We start from the raw sequence: 17,095 nt of genomic DNA, 5'->3' as shown, positions 1-17,095 counted from the left end.
TGTATGTTACACTGTATACTCGCCACTCAGAGCTTTAATGCAGATTATTAACTGTATCAGACATCTGAGCAGGGCAATTTGTAAATGTTATTGCCTTCAAGGTTTAATTAATAAGCCAACAAAACTACAGGCGATAAAAAATATTATTGACTGCTCAGAAAAGTTAATGGGATTTTGTGTATAATTTGCCGGTCAATAATATTATACAGTAAACCCATGAACAAATATTATTGCCCGATCTCAAAAGTCAAGGGATTTTGTGTGTAATTTGCCGGTCAATAAAATTATACAGTAAACCAATGAACAAATATTATTATGTATTATATGTATTATAGATGTATGTGATACCTGGTGGTGTCGCTTCATATTCAAAGGGTTAATGCACGATCGTTATTTGCCGACATTCAAGAACATTGTCCTCAAAATGTGAACTCTTTTTGCTTAAAATGGGCTCTAAATAGAAGTTTTAATTTACTTTTGTGCAATACTCAAAGGGAAAATGTTTGTTATTCATTTATATTTGTATCCTATGTTAATTCAGCTTTCCACTGATATAAATATATATTTTTATCGGAAAGGGTCTTTAACTGATATATGTTTTCTTTTTGCCATGTTAGTATTTTGAGTGTGTGAAGATCGCACCGGATGGGGAGAGACTTGTGTCCTGTAAAAATATCCAATACATGTAGTTCTATCTGGCAATTTTTTTCAAGGATGAAAGGTGGACCGGTTAAAATAACTAGGGCATTTATTAATAATAATAATAATAATTATCTTTGCTTATATAGCGCCTATCACTTACTTTATCAGAAGTCTCTAAGCGCTCTACAATAATGCAGCATAATTACCCTGGCTTTAGCAGGGCAGCTGTTACGCGCGCTGCATTTCAAGGAATAAATTCCTACCAGGTACCCATTAACTTCACCTGGGTGGAGTTTGGCAAATGTAGATCAATGTCTTGCCAAAGGACATTAGTGCGGCGGCGGAACTCGAACCGCGGACCTTGTGATCGACAGTCCGGCGACGTATCCACTTGACCACAACACCTCTAGAAAACACCTTTTGAATACCTTCAGATGTAAGCTTCGATAAGTCACATTCTCAAGAAACATCAATCAGGACAAGTCAATTTTTCACATACCCGTACTTAACAAATTACAAAACTTGGTAAGAGTATGAATAATTTAATTGTTAATTGTACATTACTAGATATTATACTTCCTGTACTGTATATAGTGCATATAAAAGAAACATGTACCCAACTTTGGTAGCTTCTAATTAAGGAGTTTTTGGTATAACCTTTGTGACCTTAAAGATAAAGTTGAGTTCTGGTCATGCGATTGCATTGTGAAAGAAACGGTGTGGAAATGATCAGAAAAGGTTGATAATGTAGCATATAAGTATTGGTGCGAAATGATAAGAAATTTGGCCCAGTCTTGGTAAAATTACAAGCACTGATGTACACAGAAATATGTATATGGGACTACACGAACATGTGGCATAAAAATTTGTCCCAATTTTTATGCTGTTACATGCCATATTTTTAATATTAAGGCATTTGAAGAGCCATGCATTTCAGGGAACATTTTTATCTGATGTTCTTCCACACTTGCATAATAACAATAATAATGCTCACAAATGATTTATCACCTCCTCTGAATATGCATGTGACACCTGTTTTTTACATAATATCAGTGAAGGGATGTTCCTTTGTCTACCACAGCAATTGTTGAGGGTACATGAGGAACTGTATATTTTGTTATCTTTCTTTGTCCGTGATGTTCATAGTGGAATGTGGATCAAAAGCTTTTAAGTGTGTGTTATCTCATTCCAAAAACAATTGCTCATTAATTACTTACATTGAATTATAAATATTAATCAATTGGAAAAAAAATGGTGTTAATATCAACACAAAATCTATGAACATTTATAATATTCTCTTCATCAGGGATGCATCATAAAACAAACTCACTGTAATTATTTCTTAAAGCGGGACTGCACGACTTGTAGCTTCTTGAACCCTCTATATAGCCAACAATGCCTACGCGATACCTGTTGATCCCCATGGCCCCCTTTTTCTTATGTTAATTGAGAGCTGATTTGATGAGATAACCACCTGCAAGTGACCATGCAGGGAGGTCTAATCCCCCTGGCTAAACTAGTGCAGCAAGGCTTTAAAGGGAAATGCAACTCGCATGTTATTTCCAAACCTCAAAATACTGCTATGGAGTACACTCCCACTCCCTCCTCATCTAAGAATGTGACTTTTATTATACGTGTAATTATATTCCAGTGGCTATAATGTAGTAAGGCTTGTCAGTGTATAGAACTTTTGTACTGTTCTGAAAATTCAGCCATGCAAGATTTAGACTAATGCATGTATTTATGTCATGGTGATGCTTTGTATAAAGTTGTAAAGTGAGACTGAGTATTGAAAAATATATACCGGTATGTATGTAAAATTTGTCATGGTATTTATTGTGATGAGAAATAAATTATATTGTAATATGAACTAAATATAGATTTGTTTTTTATTCTGTATAATAGTTATTCCCCTGTGGTTTTAAGTTATTGCCGGATTTCCGCTTGCATGATAAACGATACGAAAACAAATATAAGTTAAAAATCATGCGTCCGGTAAAAAAAATTTGCTGGACGCATGATTTTGCCATGCATCCGGTAAATCTGTAAAATAACAAAATTTTAACATCTTATAAAACAGATGATGCACAGGTTTAATTCGTGGGTCAGTGGAATTGTGTACACGCGGTACCTTTGAATTTGGTCTAAAACTATACAAAGGTACCTTGTGCACACAATCCCTACGGACGCACTCAAACCTGTGCGTCATTTGTATACAGTTATCCACATTGGTCTATTTTTCCAAATTAGAAATTGATAATGCCACAATGAGTCGATTGATTGCCATTGATCCTTGTATCCAGGTTAACAACTGACGGACAACTTTTCATATCATTTGTCCTTCTTACACCTCTGTTAATAGGTGTATTTGAGCTAGGAGATATTTATAAATTCCCTATCAGGGATTTGCAAGCCCTCAGAAAGTTATCTTGAAATTTATCTGTAGCAGCAAGTGAGTTAATGAAAGTATGTGCAAAATTTCTGATCTAGAGACTCTGGATTTATCTTGATGATTGAAGAATAAAGCCTCATATGCAAATTTCAAAATTTGAAAAGACAAATGACCGTAATTTTGCTAATAATGATTTTTTGACACCATACTTTTAGAGAGTTTTCAATTACCGGTATGATTTTAAAAAAAAACTTTTTGGCTCTTTTATTTTTGAAATGTTTCCACATGCAAATCCCAGCATGTACCCCTTTTCACTTTCAGAGTGTTTTCTTATGTTTTCCTTTTTCTGTACATGTTTTTTCTTTTGCTTTGTTTTTATTTTTGTATTATGTTTTTGTGTTTTGTTTTGCTTCATTGTAGCAGTCCATAGCGGATGGTCAAGAATTAGAATGAGAGGAGGGGGTTGTGAGAGGGGAAAGAGGGTTTTATTTGGGGTTTGGGTAGAGAGAGAGAGAGAGAGAAAGAGAGAGAGATATATAAGAGACGGACAGACAGACAGAGACATTGGGAGAAAGGGATCGAGATGGAGAGGGAAGGGCAGAGAGACGACTGCATATGGTGGAAAGCAACTCCAGGGAGCTCATATGTATGTACAGCCTATAATACTCTTTTAAGAATGTACATCTTGTATCATTTAGCTTGCATTGTGATGGTTCTATTTTTGTTTCCAGTTCGTGCACCGGTCAATGTGTTTGGGTTCTAGTCCATTACGCCGTCCCAGTTAAATGATTATTATTCCATTGTTATTTGGCGTTTCTACCACACCATACTTGTGATTCGTCACACCGAAAGGAAACGATGGTCGGAAGTTTCATTCAGCATAGTGGAGTCAACGCAATACGCTGAGGAATTTATTTCTTAGGAACAGATACGGAAAAGGTCTGAAATGGCGAATGGAGAAGGAACAAGTTCTGCTCCAGCTACCAGCGCAGCACCTAGAAGAGGTATAATATGGCTGTTTATTTTCTCTATTTAAATCTGCAGTTTTTAATGGCCATGGCCGCTTGTTGCAATTGTAATTGTGACGCCTCACTCTATGACTTAACTCCGGGAAGCTCCAACACCGGCGCGCAGCGTTGGAGCTTCCCGGTGTTGGAGCTTCCTGGAGTTATCTATGACTATGCATGTCTGCTCAGCGGTTGCTCATGAACGATCCCCGCTTACGCGCCGGGGTGACAATCGTAGCAACTAGCATCGTGGTACTGAGTATCATCATTCTTCTTCTTCTTCTTTGGGTTAAGTCTACCTCCTTCACAGTTGAAGATTCTTGTAGACTGATGAGTGTGTGTGTGCTTACGAGACCAAGGTGCATGGTGCAATGCTATTTACATGGTGCAAGTAAAAAGTTCCCGGACGTAGTTGCTGCCTCCCGTCAGGCATTGACGGATGAGGCACATACTGTTTCTGATGGCAGGTTGTTCCAACTCCTCACACTCACAGTCCTTAATGATGACCGTCCGTAGATTTAGAGCGAAGTTTAGAATATCAACATGACTGTGTGTGTATTGAGTTTTTATAGACGTGTATCAATCAGATATGATTATTTACGTCTGGGGGCCGTTTCTCAAAACCGTCATAAAAGACATAACTACAAGATCAACGACATCTCGCCACTGTCGCGCAACTTGTCAGCTACATGTAAGTGTTTCACGAAGCCGTCTTTGCCAAGATGAGCGACAACCTCCACGACAAGCGAGTTGTCACTGCTCCGAACCTGTCATATATTTTTAATTGCTGTAAAGCGCCATCACAAGTCAGTTTGTTGCCATTCCATGGGCCGTGAAATGGACAATTAGTTTCACTATCATTTTGAGAAAAATATAGATGAGTTCGGTACGTAATTTTCTGGGATGCGAAATGAAAATGTACAAAAGTGAGAATACAAATTATACAGGAACTTTAAAAAGCTGAATATAAACATTAAATCACAAATCATTAAACTTTAACATATAAATAAGAGAGGTAAGAATGTTACACACCGTTTTCCATAGTCGATCCATAGTCTCTTTCTAGGATACCGTCATACCTTTGGGGCCTATGTGCATTATTATTCCCTCTCTAATTACTTCTTCCAAATTATATTTTCAATATCAAATCAATTATATAACGAGTATTTATGAGACTCTAGAATAAAAACTGGCTGAGAAAAGACATTTTGCCTAAAATTCCTCGTCACAATAAACAAAAAAGTATGTATTGAGAAACTATCACATTACGGTATCCTTCAACTTTTGATTCGACTGTCAAAAAAAAAACACTCACCGGTTTTTCTTCAATTTAAGAATCTTTACAGAAATATGCAAATCATTTGATGATGTAAATATGATTTCTTTTTGAACAAGTTTAGCCCCAAAACTTGTTTTGGGTTATTCTTCATAAATCAAATGGATCGTGACAAAGACTATCTTCTTGAGCTGCTAGTATCGCGATATATCGATATCATGTCTGTCATGGCTTTGTGAAACGGTTTATCCACTTCATGACATCTCCGTAGGTTGGCGACAAAGAAATGACTGTCATGGAGTTGGTTTCGAGAAACGGCCTCCTGGCGACCGACCTTTAAACGTCACCATCCAAAAGACTTGACTCAGTTTCGAACCTGCGTCCTCGGATCAGTTTGTAACTTCAATTGTTAGCTGGATCTGCAGGCGCACGCCACAACGCCTACAGTACACAACTGCAATATGAGTGTGTATTCTCTGGACCCCTATTATATAGCAAGCGCCCAAAATTCTATTATATACTTGGGCCAAGCAAGGCTAGACTACACCTCTGCCTGTTTCAAAATGCAATATCGCAAGATGGAAATAATGTTGAAGAAATCCCTGTTGTTGTCATTGACATTGCATTGTTGTCACTTGTCTGTTGAATTTTATTTTTTATTATTTTTTTGTCCCCTCGAACAACCAATACCAATGGTTGTTGCTGTACACTCGGCCAATACAAAAATGGCCCCCAAAATCAAATACAGTATTGGGTGTTAATTGATAGAAGTTCAATTGACTATAATGAGTATGACTATGTACAGGCTAGTCAGGCTTATCTTGCAATGACTAATGACAAATTCCTTCTTTTCTTCACTTGCAGGGAAAACGATAGCTGTTGTATCCTTTACAGAACTGTATTTACTTGTAGTTGGTTTAGTATGCTATTAAGATTTTGCTGAATGTTACACTAAATATATATGGAAGAGCTTACTTACGTGATCTGGCTTTGCAAAAAGAAAGGTTACTGATTGAGAAAGCTATTAACCAGTTAGCTACAAACTGCAAACATATTCCCAGAAGAGGAATGGGGACCTTGTAGGATGACAAAAGCCTTTTTGATACAGTAGTACATGTAATTGCCATATGCCCTAACAGTGATCATAATGGAAGGACTACTCCCCAGGGAGTGGGGATGGTGCACACTCTGTGCATGTAAATGAATCCGATGACTGGGGGAATAATGATATCTGCAAAACGCTTACATATGTTTTTTCTGAAGTAAGCATTTATTACACTCTGAACTATTTATAATTCATGTGTAGTAAACAGAAAGAAGGAAAATGGCAAGATTTGTAGGATGTTCTTACATGTACACTAACTTTTTTTCTACATAGAGATGATATCCTTAGCTTTCCAACTCTCAGCTCTCATCTCTTCCTCTACAAATACTCTTCTATTTGAATGGATGGTATTTTGCCTTTCTCTGGCTGTGTGAAGCATTGATGTACATTTACAAAGGTAAGTCTGACCAGGGACCCGTTTCACAAAGCTTTTTTTCAATGACAAATGACAAAAATCAGCAACAAATCTGCTGATAACAAACCAGAAGCAAGGATTCACTAGCTTACATGTATATACGGTGCGTCCCAGAAAAAAAGAAACTGAGAATTATCAATTTTTTATCATAACTTGATCTTAATTATAATTAATAAATGACACATATTTGTAAAGCTTAAACCCTCCTCTTTCATTTGATGCAACTCATATGATGCATATTTCATGGATGAGTGATTAAAAACGATTTGAAAAAAGGGTACCAAAAAGTCATTTGGCCGACGGTATCTGAAAAAAGTTCATTTTCTGCCCTTTCATATCACACATTAATCAGGAAAAAATAAGCCAGGAATAACAAAGTTCTGCATGTTTAAAGTAGTGCTTGCATTTCTATAGTTTTATTAAACAATTTTTTTTTCAGTGGCTGACTGCCGTAGCAACAAACAACAAACTCTGTTTTGTTGACGATCAGCCATGCATGCAGTCTTTTGTCTTCTTTGTTGAAAAGTGATAAATATGTTTAGACCTTTATATGAAACTTGTTATTATTTTTTGTCTTTCTAATTAGCATCAATAATGGACTTTGATGAAAATCTTATTGAAGAAATCTACTTTTAAACCTTGTTTTAACCTGGCCTCATTTGGTTTTCATTTTTTTCCAGGTTCAGTACTTCCATACCCCACAGAGAATCTGGCTGGAGAATGGGTCCTTATCTTCCTCTTAGTTGCCATTGAGTATGTCAGGTTGTTCTTAGGTAAGAAAGGATACCAGTCTTTCTGCCTCTAAGGTACATTGTATTTCCATGTAGTTTAACGTCTAAAATAAAAGACAAAAGGCAAATATATTTTTATTGCAGGTGAGATTTTGTTCTTTGTTTCTAGCACAACAAAATGATAAGGAGTACCAGGGAAAAAATTAATATTTCTTTTTCGGAGGCTACTTTTGAAACTTGCCTGCATGACATCCTAAATTTGTTTTACATTGAACTCTATGCAAATGTACAGGGCTCTTTTCTGTTTTTCGGGAGCTCTTTTGGGCATTTCGGGGGCTATTTTGCCCCGAGCCCCCATGTATTTTTTTCACTGATAAGGACACTAAAAGGGAAGTATTATATGAAGATAAATCTAGATCCATAAAATGCCTGATACAGAATATCTCTCTAAACACATTGCAGTTGACCTGGGCCCATAACACAAAGCTTAGCAATTGATTTAACAATTGTTGTTTATGATTGATCGCATTGGTCACTATTTTTAATCAATCACACAAAATAACCGTACGATCAATTGCAGAGCTTTGTGTTATCGGCCCAGTTCATACATGGAACTGTTATTGTATTGTGTTGAGTCTAATGAACCAAATGCAGGTAACCTGAGATGTTAAATCAGAGGTTTGTGTAATCTTGGAATCAATTCAACAGCTTAATCTAGTTTTCGGTGAAACACGTAAGTTCATAAGTAGAATCGATTGGGCAAGGTCTTTTAGCTTAACCGTTTACCTTTATGGCGGCATCCTACAGAAATACCTTAGAGACAATATCTTATAACAGTTGATGGCACCAGAATAAACTGCTAAGATATACACCGGTACTTGTTTACTCAGAGCAGTTTAGAGTTGTCAAAATTCACTCTGTGTCGCCAATTCAGAGATTGCAATGATTAATTGCATATGAAATCGCTCTAAATACATAAACGGCAAAATGGACTGAAATGTCGCAGCGATTTTTGCACTTTGCGCCCATTTACAATTTGTAGTAGTTTTAGCACTCTGGATCAAAAGATAAAAATAAAAATAGATTAAAAGGAAATGTACTTCATAATTTGTGAAAATTCTTACTTTAGTGAAGAAACATACTGTTTTGGGAAAATATATATATGTCAACGTGAAAACACTAAATTATCAATTCATTATCAGTTACTTTGTTTGTTCTGTAGGGAAGAAAGGAAACCTGACGGAGAAGGTCGTCCATCTTGCCGTATCCTTGGCGTTATCCATGGCAACACTGTTTGGCGCCCTCTATCTCATCTTGTGGCAGACGTACGTGTTACGAGCGGAGTTGATCCTCAATGCTGTGCTTCTATGCTTCCTTGGACTTGAACTGGTATTCAGTATCATTGCTGTAATCTCATTTGGCAGGTAAGTTGCTTTGCACAGAGTATCTTTAACCCCAATTGGAATACCCTCTGTTTGGAGCCAAAAGGGTGCTAACTCATATACTTTAACACAGAGTTAATGCCCTTCCAGCTCTAACCAAATATATTTAAAAGGCCAAGATGAGTTTTGTGTCTGGTCTTATAAGGAGTTGCGATTAATTGCAACTTATTCGCGATTGATATCATATCGTTTGTCACCAACTTTTCCCCCTTTGACAGAAATCAGCTTTCTCTGATTTCTCTTAGTTGCTGTATACAGATTTGATTGAATGCAATGTAAAATTTTTTAAAACTCAAACTCAGATACCTTTTCAAATTCTTGCTACCACAATAGTATTCTACCATACACTGTAGATAGAGGGCAGCACTTTGGGTTCCCATACAAATATAATGGGCCGAGAAATGGAAATCCCAAAGAAATGATAGTTTAGGAACCAATAAACTATCAGTAACAGATTCTCTTCAAATCATGAGAGGAGTTTATAAAACCTGAACAATAATTTAGTAAAATAAGGAATTACGGTAGTGACACTGCTGTACATTCTCTTTGGAAGCCGGGCGGAAGGCACCTTGTCATATTGTCATCCTGTTGTCTGTGCTTGTGCTAACCTGCGCAGTGTGGCGGATGGTCATCATCTACTGACAAACATTGTATTTTCGGTAGAGTAAATTAATGGAACTGGAAAGAAATAGCAGTAAGATGTACATGTACATTTTAAAGAATGATGCAATGTAGTTGATTAGAAAGTAGAAACAAAATACAATTTTGCTAAATAGATTCAATCACCATAGTTTAATTTGTTTATACATATTACAAAGTATTTCCCTTTGATTTAGCTTTTCAAATTGTGTATCTCCTGTTTGTGATACATCATTAACTCTTTGTACTCCACACAAATAATCTTCCTGTGCCACTTTAAATTTATCAAGGGATTTACCAAAGCCATAACAATTATTTAACTATATCCGTGCAACATTAATCTATACAGGTGTTAAAAGATTGTAATGGAGCTCATCAAGACCTGAACTGGGTAATTTTACAAAGTCACTGTGTTGCACAAAACAATCTTTTCATCAAGTGGTGCCTATTGTTTCTGTGCAAAATTGCACGTGTGGCAAATGAGTGACCATGCAGAGAGACGAAGGAAGCAACTGAAGTGTTAAAGATAAGCTTGAGCTCTGGTATTGGCATCGTATGTTGCGAGAACATGGCTATAATTCATTGTGAATTGTATTTCTTGCAGTAGATTGATTGTTTGAACCAGTAAAATAAAAACAACCTCACAAAACTTGCTGGAAATCATCTTCAATAAAAAGCACAACTCTTATTTGCACATAGCTGTAGTGACCTGTGTTAAGCACATGGTGTTGGGCCCTTTTACCTTGATGTCCTTATCTTTGTATGCTCATTACTCAGCCTTTATACATTTTCTACCAAAATCGTTTGGCACGTGTCTTTTATTTATAATCTTGAACATTCAGTATGAGTTTTGATGGATTCTGTGAGAATTTATTTTCTATCATCACCTGGGGGTTGTTTCACAAAGATCCTAAGTTGAACTTATCTCTAAGTTGGACTTAACAATTATGAAAGCCATTAGCATCCTTGAAAATATTTTGTAAAATTTATTTCAAAAGGCATAAAATGTTGATTCAAATCATTCATATTATCTATTACAATGGGAGACTTCATGTTCTTGATGTGGAATTTATGAAAAGTCTAAAATACTTGAATTTTTGCTTTTGAATATAGTTCAAAATAAGGCTACAAATGGCTCTCCATAATAAGTCCAACTTAGAGTTAAGTATGACTTCAAATCTTTGTGAAACACCCTCCTGAACTCAAGCTTATCTTTAATATCATGTTTTATATTTCTTCTCTTTTCAGGGCAAATCAAACGGTAAGATGAGAGGTCCAGACGATACATAACTCCTAGTCATCACTCAGTACTACTCCAGGGGGGCGTTTCACAAAGCCTTTTTTCAATGACAAATGACAAAAACCAGTGACAAATCAGCTGATAACCAATCAGAAGCAAGGATTTCAGTAGCTTATAACACAAACTGTCATTTGTCACTGATGACAAGTTTTGTGAAACGCCCCCCCCCCCCCCCCCCCCAGCAGCGAAGGATGATGTATCTCTACAGATTCAGCCTCGTCTGAAGAAACTGCTCTGAAGGAATGAAAAAAATAGACTCTATTTTGCTGTGATTTTTTTCACCATGTTTCAGTGTAAAATAGTATGCCTGATTCAAAATTTTACTTGATCTATCAGAGAATGTAAGCAGAAAATGAGATTCGTTTGCTTTTGTATTTATTTTTAGTTCGGTCTTGGGCGGGGGGGGGGGGGGGGGGATTTAGATGTGACCTAACCCACTGTCTTCATTATTGGAAACACCTGTATTCACATTTTTCTTTTCCTATTTATAAATCTTTCACCAACTTTAAAAACATGATCATTACCAACAGAAAGTTCACCCTTATGAACTTGTGGAAAAATACATGCTTGAGTTCAATAGAGCAGACTACCGGTACCATTGTCCAAATGTTATAGTCACTTGCTTGAACGTTTGAAATAGAATGTGTCACAAAATTTGTAAGCTTTTTCTTGGGTATGGCCAGCCCAGAAAAACCTATCAATGATTCATTGATAGGCCCTCATCACCTTGATATCATAATGAACGCCTTGAGTAGTGTCAGTAAAGTGGATTAAGGTGTACCAATCATCTGAAAAATTATTGTTTTGTATCATATCACCCTTTGCGACTACCCCAAAAATCTTAAAATCTACAGTCAACTTTTTATTAAGGGGTTTTTTACCAATTTTTTAGAAGAAAAAATGTTTAATGAAAAAAAAAAAAATTGACCGACCGATCCAGGTGATGGCATAAGGGCAAGAACAACGTCTTTAAAAAAAAAAGACCTAATACAAATGAATAAAATATTCCACCTGTATATGCTTGCAGTTGAATGACACATGCATGGAACCCAAGTTAGACTTGGGTTCTTTACGTCAGGTTTTATGGTTTCCTTTATATTCTTCATACTGATAAACGATGAGTCCATTGAAAGACGGGTGAAGTTTTGTTAAAGGATGATGTTATATACCGGTATGTTCTATTTGGGTGGTGTTTCATAAAGAGTTTGTAAAGTTACGCATGACTTTACGAATGACTTGTATATGAAGTGCCAGATAGGATGCCCAAAGTTTTTTCTGATACTTCCAATAACCTCAATTAAATTATGGCAAAAAATATACTTTGCATTAAAAATGGTTGTTATAATAAGAATGTTAATCTACATCTGCACAGTTCAAGTTAATAAATAATTATCAGTAATTTAATATAATAATAATAATAATAATAATAATAATAATAATAGCCTAATAGTCCACTCCAAATTTTATTAAACCGAAACGGAAATTCTTTTTGCCCAATTGATCGTGAGCCCGGCAGCCACTGAGCAGCGCCAGATCGACGTTGCTCTAACCCTTATTGTTGAACGCCAAACACATACATGCCAACTGTTCAGATTAAAGAGGAACATTCCTCTTTTTGGGAGAAGATAATTATCATTTTAATGCAGGTGTTCCTCTTCCTGTACAAATTTGTCTGTAGTATTGAATAGGAGAGTTAGGATTGTTCCTCTTTTTTTTGAAAATAGCATAATTTGTACAGATTTCTGATTTTCAAATGTTGGCATGTATGCAAACAAGGTAGCAACAACTCCCATCTTTTTACGTCTATTGGTATGACGCGGCCGGGGTTCGAACCCACGACCTCCCGGTTGTGAGGCGGACGCTCTCCTGACTGAGCCAACACTCCGGTTGAGCATCCCATTTGGCTTTTCATATACAAGTCGTTCGTAAAGTCATGCGTAACTTTACAAACAGCTTTATGAAACACCCCCCAGTACTTGATTGTTTTTCAGGTGATTGGTACATTTTAAGATATGATGTTAGTACGATATTAGCATGTCAATGTCGTTTAGTTTCAAAAGTGTATCAGGGGTGTTTCATAAAGCTGTGCGTAAAGTTACGCATGATTTTACAAATGACTTGAATATGAAGAGCTAAATGGGATTCTCAAATCCTTTTAATTCAATAAGCTAAAGTTGAAATATGTAAATGTAGATTAAACTTATCATTATTAACAAAACATTTTAATGAAATATGTATTTTTGGCTACCGTACAATTTAATTGAGATTATGGGAAATACAGTCACACTTTGTTGTAATGTCAGGAAAAACTTTGGGCATCCCATTTGGCTCTTCATATTCAAATGATTTGTAAAGTCATTCGTATCTTTACACACAGCTTTATGAAACACCCCCTTGTTTGCACAATTGTTTGTTAACTTGTTGTTTGCTTTTGTTGCTGGTTTTGTTTATTGTTGTTGTTCTTTCTTCATTGAACATCACAGATAGACTTGTTTTCAAATCACAATTGCTTTTTATGTTTTACCAATTGCATACAATTTGATAATATAAGATGTTATTTTTTCTTTTAATTAAAAAAAAATATGCAGATGATCCCAAATCATGAAAGGGGTAAAAACATGGTCAAAATGTGTAATATTATAGTAGTATGCTTTCTTTGTACTTAAATAAAGCCCTTGAAGAAGAAAGAAAGTAAGATTCTGTATATATGTCATCCTAATTCTTGAAATCAAACAATGTTTATATTGTACATATTGCCAGGTATTTATACAAATTTGATAGCTTTTGATTGGAAATACTTTGTTTATATATAATGTTTATTTGTGAAAATAAAATAATTGTGTGTTATTTCAAATGTAAAGAACATTTCAGATCTATTTGTACTTGATCTTTCTGCTTCCATGGAGATGTGTAGAATTCAAAACATTAAATTAATTTGTTGATAATTCAGGGAAGAAAGAAATAAGTATTGTTAAAGGAGAAGGGACATGGGATTGAGGAGAGGTGAATAAATAGATTGAAGGAGAGGGGTAAGAGAAGTGCGGGAGAAAGGAAGAGAGAGCGAAAGAGGACTGGAGAGAGAATGAGCGAGCATGAGAAGAGAGAGAGAGGTAGAAGGCATGGCAGAAACTAGTCCAGAATCTGGCCGGTTCTTTATATTCCATACACTTGATTCAAGCCGCCGAAGATGGCGTTATCAACGAAATATTACGCTCACCAGCCCAATGGCCCAATCTAAGAATTTTTCGCCGGGCGTCCTAATTTAAGGATTGCGCCATCTTCGGCTGGCAGCGTGTACATTGTATGTAGGGAGAGATCGCATTGCTTTGGTGGTAGAGATCAAAATTAACAAATCGGCCAGATTTTGGACTAGGCAGAAACATGAAAGAGGAAGGTGAATAGAAGTCTGAAGGAATTTTGCTACACTTTTGGCAACAGATGAATAATAAGATAAGGACTTAAAATGGGATCAAAACATAAATAATATCATAAAGAGAGCAAACAGTAAATTAATATGCTTAGACTATTGAAACGTCATGATCTACCCTATTCTGACTTGTTGACCATATACATGTGCTACATAAGGCCTGTCATGGAATATGCAGCCCCTGTATAGAATGGAGGCCTCACCAAAAACCAAATCACCAGGTTAGAAAGAGTCCAAAAGAGAGTTTTGAGAGTGATTATCGGTGCACGTTACTCAACTTATGACACTGTCCTAGATGAATTGAAAATCGAATCTCTCTCTGATAGAAGAATGAGTTTGTGCTTGTCGTTCTTCCAAAATACCCTACTCTGCACTGATCAATTAAAACAGTATTTCCCTCCGGAAAATATAAGTCAAGAACACTAAGACGTAAACCCCAAATTCCTGAACTTAGATGTAAAACTAAACGAAATCAATGCTAAATAGTCCAGTTCCGTATCTCATTCGTGCACTTAACCAAAGTAAACGATGAATGATCCTCCTTTTCAACAAAAAAATATATACAAAAATAAATTAATTAATTAAAAAAATGATCCTCCTTTTCTTGTATCCTTCAGACTTGGCAATTTCACAACCTTTTTGTTTGTTTTTGTTTTGCATCAGGTCTTTCGTGTTCTTTGTGCATGGCTGATCTTCAACGAAACGGAGTTAAGTCTTTTGTCAACTCTGTTCGTTGCAACGGCAAGAAGCCAGATAAAACGAACCCGTTTGATCAAATTATGGAAATGCAAGCATTATTTTATTACAAACAGAACTTTGTTATTCCTGGCTCATTTTTCCTGATTGAGGTGTCATATGAAAGGGGGGAAATTGAACTGTTTAGAAATGTAATTTTCCCTTTAAAATTCAGATATACCGCCCGCCAAATGACTCTTTGGTTTCCTCTCTTCAAATTGCTTTTAATCACTCATGCGTAAAATATGCATCATATGAGTTGCATCAAATTAAAGAGGAGGATCTAAGCTTTCCAAATTATGTTTCATTTATTAATTATAATTGTGATTAAGTTATGATAAAACACCGACGATTCTCGGTTTCGTTTTTTCTGGGACGCACTGTATATTACATTATGTGTTATTAATTTTGTTTGTAAACTATTGTAATTCGGTTAAACGCCGCGATGAAAGTTTTATTTGAAATAAACCATTTTGAATTGAATTGAATTTGCGTGCCAAGCCCCAACCCCCTACCGACTGCCCTCACACACACACATTATCACTCCTCTCTCGCCCTCTCCTTTCTCATAGTCTCTCCCCTCTCTCTCTATCTCTCTTTCTCTCTCGCTCCCCTCCAATAATACACCCTCTTCCTTTCTAATCCCACATCATTCGCTCCTTCGATGACGATTATGTTACATGGCTGTTACAAGGAAAAGTATTAGTTTCACCTCTTGTTTCCGTACAGAGAGAGGGAGAGAGAGAAAAGGAGAAAGGGGGGGGGGGGGAACCCGATGGACTTACATGCTTATAACTTATGATTATGATTGCAACAGGAAATTTCCAAGATAAAATTTGCAATCGCGTAATATAGCACGATTTATGGAAGGGAAATAATCTAGTTCATCTTCCCTTTTCCACATGAGTTTGCAATATAGAGAGAACAAGGGGGTACACATTATTAAAGAGAGCGAGAAAGGAACCCCCCCCCCCCCCCCCCAAGGAAAAAAAAAATCGTTATTTATATATTCATTTATTTGTCTATTTTGTTGGCAGGGGGGGGGGGGGGTTGTATCGAAGAGTGGGAGGGGAGATGTCTGGAGCTAGGCTTCTGGTTAAAAGAAAATTGTATACCGTCATGCATCAAGCAAAAATGAATTATACTCAGTAAAACACGACGTCATTACAAAACAGAGAGTGATACAAGAAAGAAAAGCCAGGCAGGTTTCATGATGTGTGTTTTCCAATAAATCTGTTATTTCTTTACTTTTTTGGTAATGAAATCACATTTAGAAGGCAATAACAAAACTGACAAAAGATATTCATTATTGATTAATAAAACAATAACCATACTGTTGAGCTGAGAATTGATTAAAAAATCAATAACGATGGTGTTGACGAGTATAGTGATTGCAATGAATAACATAATGAAATTAGTTGTAATCGAATAAAACTATAGGCCTATGTATTTTCCTTAAAAAACAATTATTATGAGAATCAGGAATTAAAACTTTCCCTTAATCTTACAGATATTTCGGCAACATAACACACATTCTGTGTGAAGTGTGAAAGTCTTAACACACACATGTACACACGAAATAAAAATGTTTTTTATATCCCTTTCCAATAGGCTGTGTCCTAAATGCTAAATTTTTATTATGTCCATTAAATGATGATAATATATAGATATGTCCATCTGACGTTGTACATGTATTTCATATATCTGCTCGTCCATGGCAGTCACGCAGTTTCCCCTATCACAGCTTCATTGTAACTATTACTAAGCCAGACAACCATTATTGGAGGACAATCAATTATCCTCTTTTAACGAGACAAATTCGGCATAAGTGAGCACGGATATATAAAGCCATGCTACTCGTTCGACAACGCATAGACCTAGACAAAATAAAATCTATACAGAGTCTCACACATTTCACTTTAATTTATTAAATAAAATAATACTAATTATGGTGAAAAGACTATTAATAATAGTAATGAATCCC

General features: G+C 36.1%; 1 protein-coding gene across 1 annotated transcript; it reads left to right on the top strand.

The window, feature by feature from the left end:
- Positions 1–3,870: 3,870 nt before the first annotated feature.
- On the top strand, positions 3,871–11,062 carry LOC594538 (transmembrane protein 216). The gene is made up of 6 exons (XM_030990953.1): positions 3,871–4,038; positions 6,182–6,198; positions 6,726–6,819; positions 7,518–7,610; positions 8,791–8,992; positions 10,898–11,062. Exons 1-6 carry the CDS (start codon positions 3,981–3,983, stop codon positions 10,917–10,919), a joined length of 486 nt encoding a protein of 161 aa, XP_030846813.1. The 5' UTR covers positions 3,871–3,980; the 3' UTR covers positions 10,920–11,062.
- Positions 11,063–17,095: the final 6,033 nt, after the last annotated feature.

The sequence above is a fragment of the Strongylocentrotus purpuratus genome, unplaced genomic scaffold (genome assembly GCF_000002235.5).
Source record: "Strongylocentrotus purpuratus isolate Spur 01 unplaced genomic scaffold, Spur_5.0 spur5_contig_844, whole genome shotgun sequence".
Lineage (NCBI taxonomy): Eukaryota > Metazoa > Echinodermata > Echinoidea > Camarodonta > Strongylocentrotidae > Strongylocentrotus > Strongylocentrotus purpuratus.
Note: the sequence above shows the minus strand (reverse complement) of the source record. Positions and strands in the feature narration are given on the sequence as shown.

What these genes read in the sequence shown, in the direction of transcription:
- LOC594538 (XM_030990953.1), top strand. Translation starts at nt 3,981, where the DNA reads ATGGCGAATGGAGAAGGAACAAGTTCTGCTCCAGCTACCAGCGCAGCA. An exon ending in ATTGATGTACATTTACAAAG is followed by an intron (nt 6,820 to 7,517) that starts GTAAGTCTGACC and finishes ATTTTTTTCCAG; the next exon opens with GTTCAGTACTTCCATACCCC. An exon ending in GTATGTCAGGTTGTTCTTAG is followed by an intron (nt 7,611 to 8,790) that starts GTAAGAAAGGAT and finishes TTTGTTCTGTAG; the next exon opens with GGAAGAAAGGAAACCTGACG.